This window comes from Seriola dumerili, unplaced genomic scaffold (genome assembly GCF_002260705.1).
Source record: "Seriola dumerili isolate Sdu_G_001 unplaced genomic scaffold, Sdu_1.0 BDQW01000068.1, whole genome shotgun sequence".
Taxonomy (NCBI): domain Eukaryota; kingdom Metazoa; phylum Chordata; class Actinopteri; order Carangiformes; family Carangidae; genus Seriola; species Seriola dumerili.
In genome coordinates, this window is record NW_019174323.1 from 17,577,927 (window position 1) to 17,601,901 (window position 23,975).

Here is a 23,975-nt window from a genome sequence, read left to right on the forward strand (position 1 = left end):
TCCACAGTTCCCGGAAGTGTTTGATCAGAAAGGCCGATCAGTGGTGATTGATTAAGTACTGAACGTACGTCGTGTGTATATGTTACCACTCGTACCTCAGCTGTTATCACACTGCAGGCTCCTCGCTGCTCAGACAGAGTCTCTGCTACTTCTTCTCAAACTCGATCAGTTTCTTTTCTTTTTTCTTTTCTTTTTTTTCCAGCGAGGGAAATTCTTCCAGTGTCTGAAGTGCGACGCAGTGTAATTGCCATATTTGGCAGCCCCCGGGGGTTTACAGGCAGATCTTAATAAAGCTGGATCTGTGTTCAGTGGCCTTAAAAGGAGCTGGAAAGAGACCCAGCACCTGTTTTACATCTGTAGCCGGCGGAGCCCAGCGGAGGCTGATAACAGAGCGGCAGACACAGGGCACGTCGGACAGGAAGTCCAGAGGACGTTTTCACTCTCATGTTAACGAGACAATAAGTTCACAATTCGATCTAGTCCCACAGAACACACGGGGAACCTACAGCAGAGCGATGAGCATGTCTCTGGGTTCACTGCAGAGAGTTTCCTCAGTGTTGGAGCCGGTTTATAAAAGCAGACAAAGCTCCGCACTCTCCACTGATCTCACACAAATCAGCTTCAGTCCGCCGTCCCGCCGCTGTCTGAAAGGGTCGGCCGTGTTACCACGGTGAGCTGGTGATCACAGCCGAGTGTCCGTACGGTACGGGCCTGACGTGGCCCGAGTTCTGCCTCTGGAAGAGAGGCGGGCGAGGAACTGAGGGACTGTCAGCACCCGTGATATTAGTGTTTAACTGGGCAGTCTCCAAACCAGTATGGAAACAAACCAGTTGATGGACACGGATGGAAACCAGTGACTCAAGCTTCCATTTACATTTTTTCCACATTCGTCCCACTCCTGCAGATGCTCTTTGATATTATTCCGTTCTCGCTTTAATCCGCGGGTGAAATGACACGAGGGCTGCAGCTACCGATGATTCCATCGATTTATCAAGTAACTGGATTAGAAATACTTTTGTTTTATTAAAGAGCAGTAGAAAATATAAAAAAAAGAGAAATGAACAACTAATTGGTTTCCTTTTTTAAGAATGAAAACGGCGCCGGGCAGAGCCAGAGCCTCGTGGTTTTTGTCCGTCCTCTCTTTCTCACGGTCACGATATGTCAGTGACGCCTCGACAGACTTTATTTAAATTTTGCACAAACATTCACTTGGACTCAAGGGGGTGAATTGATTAGATTTTGGTGTTCAAGGGTCAAAGGTCAGAGTTGTGGTGATCTCACAAAACACTTTTTTAGCCATTACTCGAGACTTTCACACGACTCTGGATGAACAGGGATGTAACCTGGAACTAGTTTGAGTGGCGGAGGCAGACAACCAGGGGAGAGGTGATTCTAGTGTGAAGTAACACCAGTACACAGGATGTGCAATAAGCAGGTGTTTGTCGTGTGTCTCCTGCAGCCGAGCACGCTGCCTCAGGGCACCGTGAACATGAACCTCTGCACAGACGTCATCGACGCCGAGCCGAAGACGGGCCAGAAGAACTCCCTGTGCATCGTCACGCCGGAGCAGGAGTACTTCATCAGAGGGGAGAATAAAGAGATCATCAACGGGTGAGTGGCCTTGCTGTGTGTTGCTGGTGGTTTGGGTGGAGACGGATGTTCATGCACAGGTAACACTCAGAAAACACTCTCCGCCTGTTTCCAGGTGGAGCGAGCAGCTGGTGGTTTACCCCCGAACAAACAAACAGAACCAGAAGAAGAAACGCAAGGTGGAGCCCACGACCTCCCAGGTAACAAAGAGGGTTCGTGTCATCGGTTGATAACGCATCCTCCTTTTTTCCTCTTCCTGTTCCTGATGTGTTCGTGTGCTCGTGTCCAGGAGCCAGGTCCAGCCAAGGTGGCGGTGACCGGCTCTGGGATCCCAGAGGCGGAGAAGGTCCCGGACTCCAGCTCCATAATCTGGCAGGAGGAGCTGAACCAGAGGGAGGCCGAGGGGGCGGCGGTCTGGGCCGCTGCCGACCTGCCGCCAGGATCACCACTGGCCTCCGCAGGTAGAGAGGAGTAACACCTGTGTATAGAAGAACCCAGACCGTGTTTGTGAATCAGATACAGATAATAACAGGAAGTAAAGTTTATCGTGACCCTCTGCTCTTCTCGTCGTCAAGGTGACGGTGCGTCTGTGGGCCACGGCTCAGACGCAGGCTCGGTGAACGGTGATGAGGTGGACCGGGGAGGCGTGGCGCTGCACAGCTCGCCGCTGCAGCCGCCCGGCGACCTGCTCTCCCCCACCGGCTCCTGCTCCAGCCTGGGAGGAGTCCCCCGCTGCCTCTCCCCAGCCCCCAGCGACCCCTTCCCCTCCGGCAGCTCCCTGCTCTCCAACGGGTCCCACATCAGCGGCTCGGTCAGCTCTTTGGACTCGGACGCCAGCGGCAGCACGGTGACGAGCACCGACAGTCACCCGGCCAACCAGAGGGCGGGCCACGCCTACGGCCACCACGCCAGGCGCCTGGAGGCCGAGGCCAGGAAGGCCGAGAAGAGGAGCCGGTTCAGGAGCCCCGAAAGGCAGGAGAGGGAGGCCGTCCTCAGCCCCGAGAGGAGGTCAGCACCCGTTCCTTACTCACCTTTAACTGTGTCTCTAAATGTCTCTTCACAGTCTCACCTCATGTCTTTACCTTTCTCAGCTCTTTGGCTTAAAAGGAGCAAAGTTTTTAAAGTTTGGAGCATCATGTGCTGCATCAATTCATTTTTATAGGTTTCTTAATAAAACTTTTCTTGTTTTTTTTTCCACAACCCTGCAAAAATATCTGATATTTCTTGACTTTAGCTCCATAAAAACTGAATCCTACAATCCCCATAATGCAACATCTTTCAAACTTGTGTGTGTCCAGTTTGAAACAGACTTTTTCCTCTAAATTTGTAGTCTCAAATTTCTGCCTGAAGACTTTTTACAACTGTTTTCACAGGTTGAACAAACTGAACTGAACCAGTTCATTAATAGTGAAGGTTGCTCTGCAGCTCTGCTGTATGGAGGACAAAATATGACATTAGCATGCATAAATAAAGAAATGCAGAAATAAATAATTAAATACATAAGTGAATACAAAATAAATTTGTTTTTGATTTTTTAAAAAAAGGATATTTCAGTATTTTTACATTTCTTTATTTATGCATTTTTGTATGTCTGTGTCCATATGTAGCGATAGCAACATTTGCTGAATGCATTTATAATATAGGTAACAGGAGGTTAGCTAACGTTAGCATGTCTACTGTAGCTGTCACTGATGAAAACAGACGTGTCACATTATGAACCTTCACGTTACCGACACATGGAGGAGAAGAGGAACCAGCTGGAGCCTTCAGCAGCTCGTAGGATTCTCATTACTCCACCACATCTTCACATAGAAAACAGATGTTTGCTGCTGTATTATTGTTTTAAAATCTTTTATATACGACCTTTAACCTATAGAGGAAGTGATGTTCGTAGCCTCACAACACCTGACTGTCACTGACAAGTGAATCAGTCTGTGATTTATCCTGATGAAGCAGCTCGGCAGATGCTTTCTAGGAATCTCAGCTCCGAGCTGCAGACGCTGTGGTCTGGATACACATGAGAGCCTCTGGCCTCTCCTTATAAAGGCATGCGCACACACACACACACACACGGAAGGAGGGAAAAGGCTGCATTTGGTGAAATAAAGACATACTGGGATTTTTGATGTTTGCATATCTGAGTCTTTCTCTCAGACCAAATCTGTCTCTTAATAATCACCCCTCCCCGTCAGTTTCCTTTTTTGTCACCAGTGTTACTAACTGAAGCTCAGACTGTGTAAACAGCCTCTGTGCCGTTCGTGTAGAGTCACAGGTTTTGCACTCTCATGCACCAGAGATGGTCACGTTTCACACAGACCCAGTGGGTGAGGCGGGGGGTCATCTTTTTCCTCCCAGAGCCAGCTTCCTGTGCCGTTCCAGTCCCTCCATCCATACCAGGCATGAGAGGGAAAAGGAGGAGTGGCCACACGCTGCCTCATAAACACATGACGTCACTGGTCCATCTGAGAGAGTTTGGTGCAGAGAGGACTCTCTGACTTCAGTCACTTTTACCTGATTTCACATCAGATCAGTTTATAACAACTCATCTGTAATAAAGACATAAAAAAAAGAATTAATGCTTAAGAAATAGCCACTACAGTTAACTATGAAATAAAGGATAAAACAGAGAATTTATTAGTGGATTCACTCTTATAGAGCAACTTAATGTCCTATTTTTTTATTAACAAATTCAAAGAATGAAGCCAAACTCGTTGTGTTTGGGGTGGTGGGTGAATGTGACGCTGCCTCATAGTTTGGTGGCGCGTTGCCCCAGGAAATGTCATTAATTATTATAAGATTAGATAAAATGGAGCTTATTATTAGTCCCACAGTGGGAACATTTGCAGTGTTAGAGCAGCAAAGTGGACAGTACACGGAAATAAAAACGGCAAAATGTCAATATCATAGAGAGGAGAGAAGAGATCATAATTTAATATGTATAATTAGGTATTTAAATATAACAAAAATAGGAGTGGATAAAAGATATTGCACAGACGGTGTTTGTTAATTATTGCACATGGTGAACTAAATCATTTTCCTGTCTGTGTCTGTTGTAATGAACATTTCAGGGACCAGGATCAATCACTTGTGTAATAAAGTGACAGTACATGTGATTTATTAATTCATAAAGTGGATTTAGTGTCGGTTACTCTTTAAGGCTTCAATGGCAGAAATAAATATTATTATATTATTAAATATTTATGGCTTATTCAGCCAATGAGAGAACAGGAAACGCTTGTGCTACTTGCCAAAATTTATATCTCCACCTGAGAAGCGTGCACACCCTGGAAGACGCACACACAGAGAGTTAATAAAAATCACATGATCTTTCTTTTTCAGCTTTTATATATTTACTTTCTAGGTGGATATTGTGCGTAAAAAAAAAAAACAGTGAGAGAGGAAACGAGAAACTAAACCAAAGTGAAACTGAACTTTATTTGATCCTTGATAAACGAGCAGATAAAAGTCAACAGGCTCGAGCGTTCTCATCACACGCTGCAGCTGCTGCAGGTCGTTAGTCCGGGGAAACGTGATTGGCAAACGTCATTAATACAAGCAGGACTCGTGTTGATCCAGCCTTGTCAAATATATACTCTTGCCTCAAACGATCACATGGTGGACATTTGTCCTCTCCTTCAAGTCAAGAAGCGAGGGCAGCATGAAGACAAAACGAGTCGTACCACTCAGCCTCTTCCTCCTCTCACTCAGATTCCTCCGCCAGAGGAAAGAGTCTGTGTGGGAGTCGGTCAGTTGGCAGCGAACTGCAACACAGACACCACTGAGTCTTTGTTTTTCCAGATCGATCCTCCAGACGTAATTTTCTGTCCTCGGTGCCGCTGACAGCTGTGACCGGAGGCGTTAAGTTTTCAGGTTCTCCGTCTGTCCAGTTCTCCTGACACGACACCTCAGGAACCTTCAGGGAGTGTCTATGGCACAAGTGTTTCCTTTAAACTCAAGGATGAACTGATTAGATTTTAAAGGTCAAAGGTCAAGGCTAATTATGACAGAATTTCTAACAGAATAAACTGATGAAGTGATGAAGTTTTACATCCAGAAGTGCAAAGGTGCAGAACGGATATATATGGTAGAAGAAAAGCATCACCACCAACGAACTGTATTTCCTATCGCTGCTTCAAAATAAAAGCCTCTTGTCGGTTCACCAGGGGAAAGCTTTTAATGTGAAGTAGAAGCGGTAACTTCGCCGAGCTCCGGTGAGAGAGAAGTCGGAGTTAGAAAGACAAGAATTTATGAAAACACCATGAAGTGTGAAGCTCAATCCAATGATGAGGTGGAACCAGCAGCGGAGTCTGTGCTGGGAGAGAAACCGGTCTGAGTAACAGATCATACTGGGACCACAGAGAGTCCAGCTGAGGACCAGGACTTATTAACCTAAGAGTTAATAAGGAATGAATGCTTTGTTATTAATTTAACATCATTGTGTTGGTCTGCAGTCGCTCCGGTGTTATTGAGAAGTTGGAGGCGTTGGAGCTGGAGAACCAGGAGAAAATGGAGGTGGAAGAGTCGGGGAGGGGCGGAGCCAGACAGGGCCGAAGTGAGCACAGACGTTTCCACAGAGAGGTAAGGCTGGCTGTGTGTGTGTGTGTGTGTGTGTGTGTGTGTGTGCGTGCGTGCGTGCGTGTGTGTGTGTGTGTGTGTGTGTGTACACATTGAAGCCAACACTGGTGGTTTACAGTCGGTACTGTGAGACTTGTAAACAGTGTTTTTAAACAACATCACATGGTGGAGCAGATGTGAGCTCAGCATTGGACCCACCAGGCCTGGGCCCTGTCCCAGCACCTCCCCCCACCCAACCCCACCCCACCCCCTCTGTCTTTTCCCTTCACCCTCGCCCTCCTGCCTCCCTCTCTCCCTCTCTCTGTCCTGTCTTTGTTTTGGTTGTGGGTCAGAGGTCGGCAGCATGCGCTGTATTCATTTCCAGTTTCCAATCTGCGGTGGGATTCCCCTGGTGATTCTGCTTCCCTTTCCCACCCTGGTCCCCTGAGCTCGGACAGAACGGCCCAGAATTGGACTTTAGGAACACAGAAACCCAACACACACACACACACACACACACACACACTGACACACACACAATAAACTCTGGATCTTTGTCACATGCAGATGAAAATATCCCAAACAGACAAAAGATGCAGAGAGGGACTGTGTGTCCTGTGCTACACACACACACACACACACACACACACACACACACACACACACACAGTACTTATCAGTTATTGTTACTGTTGTTTTAAACGACACACAGACACAGATTCGGAGCTGGAAAGTTCAGCCTCACACACTGTCGTTGTGTGTTTTTGTGTGTTTGCTCTCTGCAGCTCCGCGCTCTGCAGAGTTGAGCTTCAAAAACAAAGTGTGTTTGACAGAGGAGTGGTTGTCATGACATTTCTCCACCAACCCGAACACACCAAATTACATGATGTAATGTTGATCTGGGATTTATTTTTTGACTCGTGTGTGGTTAAAAATTTTAATGTTTCTTTTTTATTTTTAAATATTTTGTGTGTAAATTTACCTGCAGCAGGAAAGTTAAAGTGTATTTATGTGTGTGTGTGTGTGTGTGTGTGTGTGTGTGTGTGTGTGTGTGTGTGTGTTGTGCAGGAGCAGAGGCATGACACTGGTCAGGGTCTGGACTTCCCCTCCACCCTTCCCCCGCTGAGGAGAGCCAAGTCTCTGGACCGAAGGACCACCGAGTCAGTCATGACGGTGAGTCTTTGATCTGCTCTGATTCTGTGAAACCGCCTCATCAGGATCCAGGGTTTTGTCTCTGTCATGTCGAACGGTGGAGTGAGCCCAGTCCTGGACCATGCTCTTATGTGCACCCCGAATGACAGGTACACAGAGACTGACACCACAGGGCCGGTCAAAACTTTATGGAATTTACCACTGGTCCACTGATACTGCAGCTCACAGAGTTTTGTCCCAGTATTGTCAATGTCCAGTCTGATAATAAAAATCTATCTAACTTAATGTTAGCTAATTAAATGTACCTATGTATAATTATAATGCATTAGTTGGTTTGCAGGTCATGTGGTTTATTAATGCACATTTTTTGCGGGTTGGCTCTGAAACTGAAAATTAACTTTCTGTCCTACAGTTAATTAACCGATCGTTACACCTGAAACCAGGGCGCACATGAACACTTTTAGAGGAGGAGACTGTGAGAAAGAGAAGGATCAGCTGATAATAAGGTTTCAGTTCAGATTTGTTCTGATTGTTTTTGACATTAACTAACACAAAAAAATATCCAAACTCCCTCTGAGGCTCAGTGTGTCTCGGCGTGTCTGTGGTCTCCAGACAAAGCGTCTCCTGTTCCTGCTAAGTAGTAGAATACCGAGTCGGCAGCAGAGCCAGGTCTTCAGCTGAGCGGAGGGAGGTCACTGGGCTGTTGTTGTTGTTGTTGTTGTTGTTGTTGGGGCGGAGAGGCTGGATCCAGTTAGGTAACAGAGTTAGGAAGAATTAAACATTGAGAAAGTCTCTGTGGACGTCGCCCAGCAGCAGGCCGCCGGCTTTACATGGCAGCTTCTGTGATTCAGACATAATATTTAAGTATTTTGAGGCAGATCACATGAGTAAACTGTTCTTTTTAGTAATTCAACCTCCAGCCCTGACCTCTGACCTCTGACCTCTGAGTGAAATTAAAGGAGTCCTTTCCACACTCCTGGATTTCTGACTTGTCACTTCTCCTGTTTCACACTGATGTCCCTGTGTGATTTCTACTGTGGTTGAATTAAAATTTAAAACCTGTTTCCTGACGTCTCTCTGGCCGTGTGTGGTGGTGCGAGGGTGTGGATGTTGTAGGCCAAACCTCCGTGCAGCAGGGGGCAGTGCAGTGCAGCCCCCTCCTCCCCCCTCTCCTCTGCAGGTTATACTCCTCACTCTGCTCCTGATGTGTGCAGATGTTGACCACTGCGTGTATTTACTGCACCCGCTCTGTGTCCCGTGTGTGTCGTTATATTTCTGTTGGAGATGAGAGACAGGTGTGTGTGTGTGTGTGTGTGTGTGTGTGTGTGTGTGTGTGTGTGTGTGTGTGTGTGTGTGTGTGTGTGTGTGTGTGTGTCAGTCACAACTAACCACTGCTTCCTGAGGTCACAGTTCACGTGTCTGTGTGTCAGTGTTTCCTGCATCTTCAGCTGGAGCGGCACAGAACAACCTGGCAGAAGTTGTCTCTGGTCTGTGGTCCACATGAAAGACAAATCTCACTCCATTTGAAAGTGTGTGATCCACGGACAGGGTCAACTTCTACCCTCAGCTGACTGAGTGAGCATGTGGTTCTGCTTCTGAACAATGTCGTACTCGACTTAGTGTCATTTAGCAGCTGTCTTTGTGCTTTAATCAGTTATATTTAAAGGTAAGTGGTGGGAACCTGCTGCAGTGACATGTTTGTATTTGACTGCTGCTGTTTGCATGTGACACATTTTGACGCTCCTGATTTCTCCACAGAAGATTTATCGGCTCTGTGTATTTTCTTTGTTTTCAGCCTGATTTACTGAACTTCAAGAAAGGCTGGATGGTGAAGCTGGATGAGCAAGGACAGGTACTGTTAACTCTTCTTCTGTTAACTGGGGATGTAACGGCACACGTGTTTTTAAATTAATATAATCTAGCTTGTGTTCTGATGGTCAGTCTAGGAGATGTTAGTGAATAAAGTCAATAGTCAAAGTCACGATGTCATTCTGCCTCGCCGTGCTGCTGCCTCTGTCCTGAGCGAGAGGGTTTTTCACCTGCAGGAGAAACTGTCTGTGCCAATAGTTCTGTCCTTTCTGGATCACCTGGTAGAGCCTGCGCCATGAGGGCTCAGTCCAACCGCAGAGGCCCAGAGTCGAATCCAGACCCGTGGCTCTATGCTGCATTTCATCTCCCCCCCTCTCTCTCACTGTCTCTCTCTGTCTCTCTCTCTGTCTCTCTCTCTCTCACTGTGACTATCAGAATAAAGCTAATATAAAAAAAAACTATCTGCCCTTTCTCCAGACGATGTGGATACATGCTAAAGAAACAACAAGTCATCCAATTTGAAACTATGGCCAGTTTACCACGGGGTTACAAGTTCAAAATTTATAATGAATCAAAAGAAATCTATGTTTTCTTTTCAAATCGGAGGTAACCTGCATTAGTCTGTAAAAGTTTGGAATTAAAATCAAAATTTAGCTGATAAGGTCAAAAATATTTACAGTTTAAGAAAAGATTGGAGTGTGAAGAATCAAACGTAGGTTTTAACCTTTGTAAAGTCATCGGATCAAACAGGGAGTTCAAACAGCATGTGCACCTAAAGCTCTGCTGAATGTCTAGCAGCCTATGGCCTTTACAAAGGTGTGGTCACACTTTGATGTAGTGTCTTCAATGGAGTGAAAAGATGAGGGCGGAGCCTGGAGGCTTTAAAATACGTCTTTATGTGATGTGATGGACATGAAGAGCTGGTTCTGTTGCCTGACCCGGTGTTCAGGTGCTTCACAGAGCTCCGTCTCTGGACTTTACTCTGACCAATCTTCTCTCTTTTTGTTGCAGTGGAAGAAATACTGGTTTGTGTTGACGGATCACAGCCTGCGATACTACAAGGATTCGATTGCAGAGGAAGTGAGTTTATTGGTTTTTATTTCAGTAACACTGCAGCTTTTTCTGTGTCTCTGTGATATTTGTTCTGCACCGTATCGAGATGTTAAGTTTTGGATAATGTGCGTCTCTGTGTTACCTCAGGCGTCTGACCTGGACGGTGAGATCGACCTGTCCACCTGTTACAGTGTGACTGAGTACCAGGCTCAACGTAACTATGGCTTCCAGATCCACGTAAGAGACTGATGTTTTTCATTTGTGGGGATGTAGATTTTATTCTTCTGTCAAACTGCGCCGGCGTTTGATCATCGAGGTGTTTTTTCTGTCATATTTCATGGTGGTTTTGAAAATGTTCAGACCCAGGAGGGAGTCCACACTCTGTCGGCCATGACGGGAGGTATACGCAGGAACTGGATCCAGGCCGTCATGAAGAACGTCAGACCTTCCACCGCCCCTGATGTGGCGAGGTCAGTACAACCACGTCAACGGTATCACACACCTTAATCAACCGTAATGATATAAATATACAGTGTTTGGGGGCAGGGCTGTCTCTTTGTCTCTTTGTCTCTTTGTCGCTGTAAGAGCAGAACAGCTGCTAACGCTCTCAGGACTAGCTTCCCCTGCTAGCGTCCTCGTCACTGTCACCAGACTTTCAGATGTTTTGGGGTCGACGTCTGTCCGTCTTTAGTTTTCGAGTGGTTTATAAAACTTTTTGGAAAGCTTTTATTGCACTTAAAGTAAGGAGTTGTCAACCGTCCTCCCTCCGCTGTGTGTGGGGAGGGGCTAGGACACACACGGTGAAACAGGAAGTAGAAGAGAGGAGAGAAACACCACAATAAATGACAGCACTCTGTGATCTGGGTCCGATCAGCACTTTTGAAGCTGAAGCTTACTCTCCTTCTCTCCGCCCTATAGGTCGACTGAGGATCATAGCTCATTCTCTTCTTTGGAAGTTCTGGTCCGGCCAGATCTCACCCAGGACTCGCCCTCCTCTGAGGCCTCCTCCGTAGAGAGAGAATCCGCTCCGGGCGTCATCAAGAGCCGGGCGCGCGAGCGTCGACGGGAAGGCCGCTCCAAGACCTTCGACTGGGCGGAGTTCAGACCCATCGCTCAGGCTCTGGCTCAGCAGAGAGCACAGGAGGCCGAGAGCCTCCAGGCCGACCTGGGAGAGCTGGAGCGAAGCCGGCGGAGGGAGGAGAGGCGGAAGAGGTACGAATCTGTGACCAGCTCGTCAGCAGAGCATCCGTCTGCGAAAGAAGGAGGGAGGACGGACTATGAGAGCGGAGATGGGGTCGGACACTTAGATTCGTTAGGTCCCACGTCTCTGGAGAGGCAGCAGAGGGTGGAGGAGGTGATCGAACAGCACTGGCGACAGGTGGAGAAGACGCCCATACGGGACGAGAGGAGGGTTCCTCTGCCCTCCACGGGGCAGATCAGAGAGACGGCAGAGCTGGAGCAGCTGCTGGAGAACTACAAGCAAGGGGTGCGTTTACCCACTGTAGAGTCTGTTTCCTGTCTGTGTCAGACTCAGAGAGACATCAGGGCCCAGTGTTAAACTTCAGAATAAAAGTTTTCATTGACTGAATTGTTGATTCATCAACTAATTGTTTCAGCTCCATCCAGATTTGAGTTTTAACCTTTATATTTTTTTGCTACATTTCCTTCGTCATGTGGTACACATCACTTTAATATCATTTTGGTAATTGGTCATGTGATTTCCCACTATAAAAAGAACTGAATCAAAAGAATTCAATTATACACAATGCATCCTTTTAAGTAACGACGAGCTAATCGTTGTCCCTGCTGCTCCTGCAGATCGAGGACCTCAAGGCTCAGTTGGAGAGCTGTCACAAGCAGCTCCTCGACTCCAACAAGCACAAGCAGGAGCTGGAGCTCCAGCTGAGAACGGCTCTGGAGAGAGAGCAGGACATCCGGACAGGCTACATCTCTCCGGTGAGTTTCAGTCTCGGTGTATTCAGCGAGCAGCTGCACTTTTACGATGTAGATTTCATACATATATTTTGAATTGAGCAGTAACTTCCTCTTAATTTTGTAACATTCTTTGCATGTTGTATTTTATTGTAAGAAAACATCAAACTGACATTGAAGCAACAAAGTGACTACAGACATGTGCCTTTGCATGAGTTCATTGCATGTGAAAAAACATTGATATCTTATTACTAAATTGGCTTCTACTCGTTAATCTCTTCTCTCCGTGTCGTAGGTCTGTACGATACCTGAACTCATGCTAGCAGTAACTTGAGTATTGTATTGATTATGGACCAAAGAACATGTTTATTGGTTGTTGATGTGACTTTCAGAGGATTGTTTCACTCTAAATGAAAAAGACTAATTATTTTTTAGCTCAGTTTTCTAGGAATAATTAGGCTGCAACTGGATGTAAAAGGGAAAAAGAAAGTCGTCTAAAAAATGAAAATTTGTTTTCCTTTTCATCATCAGTACAAAAAAAAATAGAAAATGGAAAAAACTAAATCGTCATTTTCAATGGAAAATACCATGAAAAGTATAAAGTGCTTTTTTCTCTTCGTTAATTAATTTTCCTGCCTCTTTTCTATTTTCACTTTTTCAGGTGCATTGTCGTCTTATTATGTGATTTTAGAGTTTTCCAGTTCAGAATATGAAAATGGAAAAACACAAACAGAGAAAGGCAGAAGGAAAATAAAAATATTTTGAAAGAGAGAAAAAAAACTATTTGTTTTGTATTAAAGTCCTTGTGCTATTTAAGTTATTTTTTCATTGTCTGTTGAAATTTTCAGTTTAAAATTTTTCAGTTAGAATTTTTAGTTTTTTATTATTTAATTTTAACCAATTGTAAATATCAAATATTCAGTTTTTTGCTTCCTTGTTAGACGTTCACTCAAATAGTCATTTACCCTCCTTAACTTTTCATTTAGAGTGATACTATCCTGAAGAGTTGGTGGGTAATAGTTTTACTTGTTGAAATGTTTGGCTCAACATGTATGAAGAATAACCTCTTGGCTTGTTTTCTAATTATTTGCATGGACATCAGATTCTCATCTTCTATTAACTGCTATGAAGACCATCCATTTGTTACTCTGTTAACAGATACTGTGTTTCGCTGTGTAACGGCATAAATGTGTGATGTTGGAAGAATTTCTGCCCGTGAGTCGACGTATGGATGTTGTCGCCAGAGTGAGGCTGAATGATAGATGATCTCATTTGTTTACGGCTGCTTTAAATTAGTATTGGTGTGATTATTAAGATGCAGTGTTTGCATTTTTTGTTTTTTTGTTTTTTAGACATACAACAGTTTGGTGACTTACAGTTGACATTAGAAAAGAATTGAAAATATATTTAAACATTAGACTTCACTCAGAAAAGAATGGCTTTAGTGTAAGACTTTGGCCTGGACCAGAGAAATGTGTGTGTAGGACCTGGTATGCCTTCCATCCTTGAGTAAACCATCCAGCTGAAACTAATATTGCATTACTTACTACATGAAATAACTTTTAACCATTTAATGTTGCATGTGTTGTGATCAACTAACCTCGGACATTAAATCTCTTTCCTTTTGCTTTTAATTCACAACATTAAACTTAAGGGAATTTTGAATTGTTTTGGTTCACTGTTCACTTGCATAGTAATTGATTATAATAATGTGGGAATGCTAATTGTCATGTTTAATAGAAATTAGAGGGAAATGATTGGTAGATAACGCTGAGAATTATTAGCAAGCTTTGTGTCTCCCCTGCTGTGTGTTAACCAAATGTCTGGTCCCCTTTTCCAAGCTGGAGCCCCCTTTGGGTCTGGAGGCTGATGTGACGCCCCAGACGAAGAAGCCTGAGCTGGTTAGTTCTCAAGCACAGAGTTTAACAAAGAAGTACCAGGAGACCAAAGAGCTCCTGAAAGTGCAAGAGCTGAAAAAGCGCAATATGCAGGCACAGCTTGGCCTCACGCTTTCTCACCTCCCCATCAAGGAACCTTATTTTTCTGAACCCCAAAAACCGTCTGTTCAGGAAGATCCTCCCCCTGAACCCGTCCAAAAAACCATTAGCATCCTGCTCCAGGACGGACCAGAGGCCATTCAAGAACTAGAAGACCTGATAAGTGGTCAACCCTTCACTCTGAAGGAGCTGGGGAAGGTTTTGAAATCCCATAGTTGTAATCAAGAGACAACAGAGAAGCATCAACTTCAGAAGCTCCTGGAGACCTGGAAGTACCAGCAGGAGATAGAAAACGAAATGATAAAAAAGAGTTTAGCCAGGGCAGGAGAAAGCATCCGCGAATACGAAGCCCGTCTTCTGACCATGGAGGATTTGGTGGGGAAGGTTCAGAAGCAAAGTCTCAAAAGCCCCTACGGCCCCGTCTCGAAGATCGAAAACCACTCTGAGACAAAGGAGATGACGATAGGAATGCTCTCTCAGAGGGTCGAACTGTTAACCAATGAAAACGGGGCATTGAAACAACGATGTCAGGAGATAGTGAACCAGCTGACTGAGGCCGACAGAGAAATAGACAGGCTGAAAGCCGAGCTGATCGGCCAGCAGGGCGGCAAACAGCATCACCTGGTCATGGAGGAGCTGAAACGGCTGAAGGCCGAACTGGCTGAAAACCAAGCGAACGCCATAGACAGGGAGTATTATGAGAGGGAGCTGAACGAGAAATCCTTGAGGCTCCACGAAGCTCTGGTCACGTTAGAGGAACTAGGCAGCACCCTGAAAGACACTGAGAAAAAGCTGCAGTTGAAAGAGGCCACATTGAAAGGTCTCGGCTTCCAGTCAGATTATGAAGATGAGGAGATACACCCGGAGAAAGAGCTACCGGAAACCTCACAAGCTAAGATGCTTGAGATGGAGGCAAAGCTGCGGTCGACAGAGCAGCGTTGTGCCGAACTGGAAGCTAGGAACAGTGAACTAATCACACTAAACCAGGAGTCTGAGAAAGTCGGTAGAGAGAAGCTAGCAGAGGCAGAAAACGAAATAAGGATGCTACGAGAGAAGTTAGGTAGAGCTGAGATGACAGATAGTAAGTGTGTGGAAGCAGGAAAAACGCAGGTCGACAATAAAGGACATATAAAGAAAGTAGTAGAAGAGGTTGAGAGGAAGACTGAGGCGATTAATCAGGTCGTAGAGATGTTAGCAAAGGTAGACGTTAACGTAGAGAGGATGCTCGGTGATTTAAAAAGCACTTTATTCGGTTCTTTGAAAGAAGAGCCACTCCTTGTAAGTCGAACGGACATGAGGTTGGTGGTTGAGGGAGAGTTTTGGAGCCAGCTGTTGGGCCTCCCCAAAGTAGACCCAGAGGAAACCAGGCTGAAGAGTGGGAGGGATGTGGCAGAACAGATGATGGCACAGAAGCGCTTGATGATCTTGATTAGTAGGATTTCTCCACAAGCGAAAGTTGAGAGTGAGGTAGAGACGGAGTTGGATTTTGCGTCTATGTACTGCTGGTTTAACGACAAAACAAACGCTTTGATTCTCAAAGAGTTAACAAAGGCCTTGGAGGCAAAGTCGAATGGTTTGAGGCAGACGGCATCCAGGGTGATGCTGGATGAAGATGACGAGCTCCTATCTTCGGCTCTAGCGAGCTTCGAGTTGGGTAGTGAGCAGAAACAGGCCTCAGACTATCTGCTCGAAGCGCTGAAAGACGCGTACGTGTCTTATATGATCATCAGGCTGAAGGTCCAGCATGAGGAAGAGCTAAAGCAAGAGCAGATGGAAGTTGAGATAGGTAGCTTGGACTGTCCGAATTGTCCTAAATTAAGAGAAGTCGTCAGTGACCTCCAGTCTAAAGTAGCAAATCTTCAGAGTCAACCATCTGAGGCGTCTTTGAAAACAACCACAGGGCCACAAACTATGATCCAGATTGAAGGAGAGCCCATTGACTCTCTGGATAAAACCATTGAGCTCCATGACATGACAGCGAGGCACAGGAAGGAGCTTCGAGAGGTCAAAGATCGCTATGAGCTGGAGGCTGAAAAGATGAGGCAGGAAATAGCTAAGGCCAGTGAGACACTGCGTCTCCGTTCAGAAGAGAATGTGAAAGAGATTGACTCGTTGACAAACTGCATGGAAAACCTCAAGAAGAAGCACGAGACGGAGAGGGCGAACCTCATGGAGAGGTTTGACCGGGAAATGGAAGAGCTGAGAAGCATGATGAGTCCGGTCAACCCGGACAGGACCTTGTCGGATGAGGAGAAGCCGTCGCATCACCCTTCGGCCGAAACGTCGACCCTGAAGGAACGTATCCAAGAGCTGGTGACCCAAGTGTCAGTCATGACCGAAGAGATGAGACGGCGTGAAGAGCGGGGCGACGTTACTTCTCAGCGGCTGAAATACGAGAAAGATCTGGAGAACCTGAAGGTGGAAGCGCTCCTTGTCCTCGCCGTTCTCCATCTGTGATGCCTTGTGTTCCTTTGTGGCATTCCCAGATCCCTCTTCCTCCCCCCAAAACCCCCCGACTCTCCCCCTCCTAACCCTAACCTCACCCGACTCTCGCTCTTTGTTCCGTAAAACCGCTTTTCCTCTGTGTTGCATGACAATTAACCTCCCGTAGGTTCATGTGATCGTTGACGCCGCAGTAGTTGTGTACCGAGGAACCCATTTTGTTGAAGCTTCATCATCATCATCACTTGACGAACTTTGAGTAACTTTGATATTTTATCTGACGTATGAAAATAATTCAACAGAAGCTAATTGATTCCTCCAGACAATCGCATCATATCAGCCTCCTCTGCTGTGAAATGAGTTCCTCTGTCGGTAGTTTACTGCGCTTACTAACCTTTGACTCGGCTACGCCTCATTTTAGTGTTAAGGGCAAAGAGTTGACCCTTCGTAGCATTTTTCATTTTCTCAATGTTTAGGATCTAAATCACCAGACACATTCATTTAAATGGGTCTTACCTCTTTTCCTTTGGCTGTTTCTACTAACAATTATTAAGTTTAGCTTCTACTTTCTCTGAATAACAGCCGATCTTTGACAAGATGATCTTTACTCAAGGTCTGCTTACTAGCTTTTTCTAGAGCTCTGCAAACTCTGCATCTCACGGTCGACAGTAGCTCACGAAGTTGTTGGGTCAGCTGTGATGATGCGGTCATACGATCATCTGAGCCGGTTCACCCAACTACCGAAAAGACACATTTCCTCACCGACCCTTGATGGTCTTTGGACACGCAGATAGTTCTGGTTTTATTTGCAACACAATGGGAGATAAAGGGAATTCTGTTTGTGTCGTCAAAGCAGAGAATAATGGCACTGAATAAAAACCAAAAATTCCATTTATTTATGATAATCCAAGTACTAATGCTGAAAACTGTGGTCAGTTTACAGCATTTTCTGCCTTAGGTCCCAATAAAAAACTTTTCACAGTGACGGTTTCTGTGTTGCTGTTGAAATCTTCCAGCGCTTAGTGCAAAACCTCTGCTAATCAAACCTAAACTTATCTGCGTGACTCAACACAACAAAAAGGTGTGTCGGGAAATGTTTCCTTGTCATTTGAGAGAACTGATCTTTCAATATGTGGCCAGATTGAAATGATCTATTTTATTACCCACTTTTGTTCATTTTAAAAAAACATGGCTGGTCCGTCTTGAAAAGACCAAAACTGTCTCTCAACACTGACCTCCCTAATCTAATCTTTAAATATGACTTTACAAATACACAGTTTTCAGTTTTAAAAAAGTCAAAATAACCTCCTACATCAGCCGGGCGCTCTAGTCTTTGGCAAACGTTGCTCAAACAGTAGTAAGTAGTGTATTTGTTGGGGACTATTTTCAGCGGCACATTAATACACACTTGGTGGTCTGGTGAGTATTTACAGCAGCTGAACGGTGAATGTGGGACTGAGTCATAATGAACTACAGTGTGTGTTTATGTTGATGAAGGAATGTCAGCGAGGACAACAACAGTGTGACTCACTGATGTGTTTTTGATAGTTTTCGGACGAGAGAGGAGCTTTGATACACAGACGGTGTTTGTTGTAAGGACACATTCATGGTTGGTTTTGGTCTTTTCATTGGATTTCCAATTTAAAATAGTTCATTAAAACTTATTTTAATTTGAATTTGGCTGTTTGATGGGTTGTGAGGTCAAAGGTCGTCCGAGGTCGGAAGGATTTGATCACCCAGACTTTTAGAAATTAGACTCAGTGCTTGACTTAAACTCTTAACGATCACAACAAAGACAGAACAATTGTTGGTTTTTCAGTTTGGTCTGATGAACCATATTAATTCATTCATTTTGTGACTTTTGAAAAGTGAGTGTTGAACAGTTTATTGGATGTTAAGAGAAATAAATGAACTGCTCCGTCTGAGTAGTGAGTCCATGTCCACGCCTTTAGCTGCTTCTTTACAAACTTCCCCTGAGGAGAGGCTTCGTCTGGACTCTCTGACATGAAGCCCAGATCAGTGGAGAGCTGCAGTGATGGTCGTCCTTCTGGAAGTTTCTCTGGAGCTCAGAGGGACCGTCAGGTTCTTCAGTTCCTCTCCCTGATGTGTCGGTCCAGGTCCAGCTCCAGAAGAGTCCTGGTTGTTCCAGACTTCTTCACGTCAGAATGATGGAGGCCGCTGTGCAGAAATGTCTCTGAGCTCTGCAGCAGCTCCTCCCTCCTCGTGGTTTCTGCTCTGATCTGTGTTGTTACCTGTGAGACCTGATGTAGACAGGTGTGTGTCCAATCAGCTGACTTTACCACAGGTAGAAACATGTCAGAGATGATCCAGAGAAACAGAGGAACCAGAGCTAAACTTCAAGAGTCAGAGTAAAGTGTCTGAATACTTCTGTCAATGTGAGATTTCACTTTTTACTTTTTAATACATTTGCACAAATCTTTAAAATTCAGTTTTTCACTTTGTCATTACGGGGAACTTGTTGTAGATCGATGAGAGGATTTATTTATTTTTTTATTTATTTTTTATTTTAACAAAAAACAGCGACATGTGGAAACAGTGAGTCTGGGGTCTGAAGACTTTCTGAACTCTCTGTATTTAGACACAGAAACCAGCCTGACATGGTTGTGAATAAATCTGCTGCCTGGTCTGATGTCGGAGCAGGAAGTTTACATTTGCTCGGGGGAGGGGGGGGTTCACCCTCTCAAAGTGGTTTCCTGGGTCTGAGCTCTCAGGGTCTTTTATCCCTGTGAAAACACACTGGACCTCCATTTCCCCTGTTTGGCTGAGGGGGGGGGGGTGGCGGCCTTCGACTGAGACCTCAGATTAGCGGCGGTGAATAGAGGACGGAAGCAGGTCTAGGTTCTGGGTCGGGCCATTGAAATCCCCTCTTGTGGAAAGTCGCAGTGTCGTAGTAACAGCAGTGGAGTGTGTCCTCCACGTCCTCCTGAGGAGCTGAAGACACACGTCTGTCCAGTATCTGAGACGTCCAGCGGTTCAGGGCCGTCTTGAGTCCCGATTAACCCAACGTTAAGATCAGGATTTACATACGAGCCGCAGAGCAACACGAGCTCAGCTGGAGAAAGGAGGTTGTTGATGTTGTCAAACGTCTGGATGTTGTGACGTGATAGGAAACGGCAGCTTATACTTTTCTTCCACCCTCCTCTCATATTGTCTCTGCATTCCTTCAGTGTATCCTGTCAGTCCTTTAACCCTTTTGTACTCACACAGGCTCGACTTGCTCGTGGCTAACAGGCTGTAGCTTGCTAGTTATTCGCTGGAAATGAATGGATGATCTGCACTGGCTTGTACTTGAAGGGCCTGGAAGGTTTTACCTGCTCAGCTCATGTGGTCAGGAGAACCTTTAGGTCCGAGTCCCGGTGACCCGTAAACTCACAGCGGTCCCGTGTTCTCCTGTGTCTCAGGCCACCTGTGAGAGGGGCTTTGCCGCCATGGAGGAGTCGCATCAGAAGGTGATAGACGAGCTGCAGAGGAAACACCAGAGAGAGCTGGAGAACCTGCAGGAGGAGAAGGAGAGGCTGCTGGCCGAGGAGACGGCGGCCACCATCGCTGGTAAATACCACAGCACAGGAGAGATTAGACTGAGGGAAGAAGAAAGTTTTTGTTGTTGTTGTTGTAGTTACTGAAGCTTCTTGTGTTGTCACAGCGATCGAGGCGATGAAAAACGCACACCGGACGGAGCTGGAGAAGGAGCTGGACAAGGCTCGCAAGGCGAACAACAACGCCGAGAACGCAGACATGGAGGAGATCCACCGACAGCACGAGTACGTTTCCTCCACTGCCACATGTCACCGAGGCTTTTAGACCAGTTACTGCTCTCAACTCATTATCATAGTTACACAGTGAGAATCTGAGCAGGAGCAGGACTCTACAGTGAGGAGGAGAGCTGATGCTCCAGTGCAGCCCACAGAGCTCCGTACACTGCAGATCCAGAGGAGAACCAGGCCAAAGTTTGGGGCCCTCCATGACCCCTCATATTGGCACAATAACAACTGTAAACCCCCTTAAACCGCCCGTAAAGACACTATACAGTGCACGGCTGCCCCAAAACCCGTTGCCTGCATGTGAGGCGTTTAGAGAACATCTGTAAATTGTAGCGTCTGCCGATAGTCAGTGTGTTTGGGGGGAGTCTGGAGTCACCACTGTGCGATGTGTGGCCCCTCTGGTCAGGAGACTCATCAGGTTTTTTTGTTCTGTCAGACTCTTGCAAAAAGTCTTACTTTTATTACACAATAAACAAATCACTTCACTTCGATTAAAAGAAGAAAAAAAATTGACAAAATGACAGAAAATACAGTTTTACTTTGTCAGGAAAGTTGAGATAAAGTTTGACAGAAAAATCTGTGCATTCTCCTTTTCCTTGTAAATTTGCCCTTTATTATCAAACATTACCTTTACTCTTGATTTTACCATCGAGGCTGTAAAAAGCAAAACATTTCCACATGTTAGTTCTCAGACATGATTCAGAAAGGCTGGAGCAGACTAGACGCTCATTGAGCTAAACACTGAAAAAATTCAGAGTGTGAACAGATCGTCACAGACGGAGGATTTACATTTTTAGATTAGCTGCCTGTAAATGTCAGTTTAATCTTTTCACAACTGGAGGAAATGATTCTGTCTAATAGTAAAACCACTCTGATATTGGCTCTGACATTTCCACAGCTGTTCCACCGTAGAACAGAAGAGCTGTGCTAAAGCTGTCGCCTGCAGTCAGAGGAGGATTAGATGAGTCTGGTTTGTGTTGTATTAATGCTGAACCTGAAGAACATCAAAATGACTTCATCAAAATGTTTCTGTAAAAACAAAAAAAAGGAATATTAGCTGATAAATCCAGCACCAGTCATTCAGGCTGAACTTTTCTGAGCTTTGATTTGATCTGATGGTGCTGAAGCGTCTCGTTGTGTCGGTGTCAGCCACGACCTGCCGGGACGTGTGCTCAGTGACACCTGTGCAGGTGTTTACAGTAAATCAAACGTGGGCGTGTCGGGCCGCTCCTCTCTCTGTGAGGCTCTGTGAATAAGTGAGTGTGGTCATGTGATGTGCTGCAGGGAGGAGCTGTGTTCGTTCCAGCGGGAGATCGAGGTGCTGTCGGAGCAGTACTCCCAGAAGTGCCTGGAGAACGCCCACCTGGCCCAGGCGCTGGAGGCCGAGAGGCAGGCCCTCAGGCAGTGTCAGAGAGAGAACCAGGAGCTCAACGCACACAACCAGGTACACACACACACCCACACACACACACACACATACCCACACACACACACCCACGTCACTCGCTGGTTCACACAACACACCTGTGTGCAAATATTTACCCAGGAGCACTTTCAACTGTTGGCTGAAAGTTTACCTGCCCTGATCTAAACGTCCTGATCTCTGCAGGAGCTGAACAACCGTCTGGCAGCAGAGATCACAAAGATGCGTTCAATGACATCTGAGGACGGAGTGGGAGACACCAACGCCACGATACAGGGGAAGGAGCTCTACGAGTTAGAGGTGAATCACTTCGGAGAGTAAAATACAAACATGTGCATCAAAATTCTTTCTATAAGAATAAAGCTGCACTTCCCCTCGTTCTCAGTGTCGTCTTCTCTTCCTGTTCTCCAGGTGATGCTGAGGGTGAAGGAGTCTGAGGTCCAGTACCTGAAGCAGGAAATCAACTCCCTGAAGGACGAGCTCCAAGCCGCCCAAAGAGTACGTGTTTGTACCTCCCCTCCCCCGTCCTGTTGTTTTATTCCCAGCCACATCAGTGCCCTTCATCTGAACTGCCAAACTATTTGTTTTCAGGACAAGAAATATGCAACGGATAAGTACAAGGACATCTACACAGAGCTGAGCATTGTGAAGGCCAAAGCAGAGCGGGACCTGGGCCGGCTCAGAGACCAGCTGCAGCTGGCGCACGAGGCGCTCGGGGAGCCGTCGCTGGAGGAGGTGGAGCGAGGAGGATACGGTACGGAAACATACAGAAAACACACTGAGCTTCACCTCAGTATAAACCTCTCACGTGGTTTGTGTGAGGCCTGTTCGCACGAGAGCTCCCATCAGAGTCAGACACTTTAAAGTCTTCACTCTCGTTTCAACTCGTGTTTCTGAGGAAGTGATGTCGCCTCCACATCGATTTATAAACCCGTTTGTTCTGCTTCCTCTCATCAGTCTACATAAGCTTCCACTCCTGCTCATGTAAATGTATTTAATCTTGTCTTAATGGAACTCAAAACAAAAGTTGTTTTGCTTTGACATGAAGTGAGACGGTGAAAACTGTTTCTGTGGAGCAGAGCGGTGATCAACCAAGTGCTGCTGCTGCTGCTGCTGTCACTGCTGCTGTCGTCATTCCACGTGTTGTTGTTTACTGTCCCTGCCTTCTTCTTCTCTCTGGGTGTGACGTCAGACTAGAGCAGTTGGAGTGTTGTTATACTGTTATACCTCATCACATCTCTAGTAACTAGTACCTCTAGTACATCGTCTTGTCCTGAAGCTTCGGCTCTTGTGACGTCCCTCGTCCACACGTCTGGTTCACTGTTTTCTCCTGTTATTTTAACTCTGACACATTCTCCCTCACAGACATCATGAAGTCCAAAAGTAACCCAGACATCCTCAAGATGGCGGCTGCTGCAGCCAAACGCTCGGAGCGCACCATGAGGTCAAAGGTGAGTCCCCTGCTCAGGGTGACGTCCGTCACCCTCATCCCACCGCTGTCTTCATCAGGATGTCCCGTGGAGCTTGTGTCACCCATTGTGTCATCGCTGACAGAGCAGTCACAGGTTTCCCTCCACACACAGTCAGTGTACAGTGACCTGCTGCCACCTGCTGGTCACCTGCACAGCTGCATGCAGCATTGCATGCTCACTGTTGCGTCATCGTTGGCCGTGTTCCTGCAGCGCTGCGTGTTGTTCATCATCCTGTGACTCCATCAGATCTGCAGTGTTGTGATGAAAGTCAAACCACAGTGGACTAACACACACACTGGTGTGTTTCCCTTCTGTCCTCAGTCTGTGAGTCGAGTCCTGCCCTGGGACAGTTAGGGCCGCTGAGGACCTGTAGACCTCCCCCCCTCCTCCTTTAGGTAAACCAGACCAGACGCACCCATGGAGGGTCTCAGCTCACCCTCCCGTCCTCCGTCTACACCCTCCTGTCCTCCACCTCTAAAGCTCTGCACAGATCTGAGTCACTGCTGCACATGATCAGAGAGTGTTCACAAAGTCTTCACACCCCTCACTCATGTTGTTATAATAGACAGATAGATAGATTCTTTATTGTCATTGCATTTAAATAAACAATGAAATTAGTAATATTGTGCAGCATGTATTAAAATAAAGACTGAAATCATTAAAATATTTATTATATAGTAAAATATGCATAAAAACATCAACGATAAAACTGTCACTATAAACTGTTTATTGTCACAGTTGCAGAGTTTTAGCAGCAGCATCATGATAA

At 45.9% G+C, this 23,975-nt stretch overlaps 1 protein-coding gene across 5 annotated transcripts in view; it reads left to right on the plus strand.

The window, feature by feature from the left end:
- LOC111220447 (myosin phosphatase Rho-interacting protein-like) overlaps nt 1–23,975 on the plus strand; it is a 39,347-nt gene that overhangs the window by 12,316 nt on the left and 3,056 nt on the right. The window contains exons 4-24 of one of the 5 annotated variants that reach the window (XM_022743537.1): nt 1,460–1,611; nt 1,706–1,790; nt 1,880–2,051; nt 2,166–2,598; nt 6,042–6,168; nt 7,213–7,317; nt 9,092–9,148; nt 10,117–10,185; nt 10,306–10,395; nt 10,519–10,628; nt 11,077–11,644; nt 11,977–12,114; nt 13,932–16,505; nt 19,952–20,099; nt 20,194–20,311; nt 21,596–21,755; nt 21,921–22,034; nt 22,146–22,232; nt 22,326–22,488; nt 23,100–23,185; nt 23,528–23,601. In XM_022743537.1, coding sequence (XP_022599258.1) covers nt 1,460–1,611; nt 1,706–1,790; nt 1,880–2,051; nt 2,166–2,598; nt 6,042–6,168; nt 7,213–7,317; nt 9,092–9,148; nt 10,117–10,185; nt 10,306–10,395; nt 10,519–10,628; nt 11,077–11,644; nt 11,977–12,114; nt 13,932–16,505; nt 19,952–20,099; nt 20,194–20,311; nt 21,596–21,755; nt 21,921–22,034; nt 22,146–22,232; nt 22,326–22,488; nt 23,100–23,185; nt 23,528–23,560 — 5,589 coding nt within the window. In that variant the 3' untranslated portion in view covers nt 23,561–23,601. The remainder of the gene's footprint in view (nt 1–1,459; nt 1,612–1,705; nt 1,791–1,879; nt 2,052–2,165; nt 2,599–6,041; nt 6,169–7,212; nt 7,318–9,091; nt 9,149–10,116; nt 10,186–10,305; nt 10,396–10,518; nt 10,629–11,076; nt 11,645–11,976; nt 12,115–13,931; nt 16,506–19,951; nt 20,100–20,193; nt 20,312–21,595; nt 21,756–21,920; nt 22,035–22,145; nt 22,233–22,325; nt 22,489–23,099; nt 23,186–23,527; nt 23,602–23,975) is intronic. The other 4 variants (XM_022743536.1, XM_022743538.1, XM_022743539.1 and 1 more) reach the window with 4 other exon arrangements.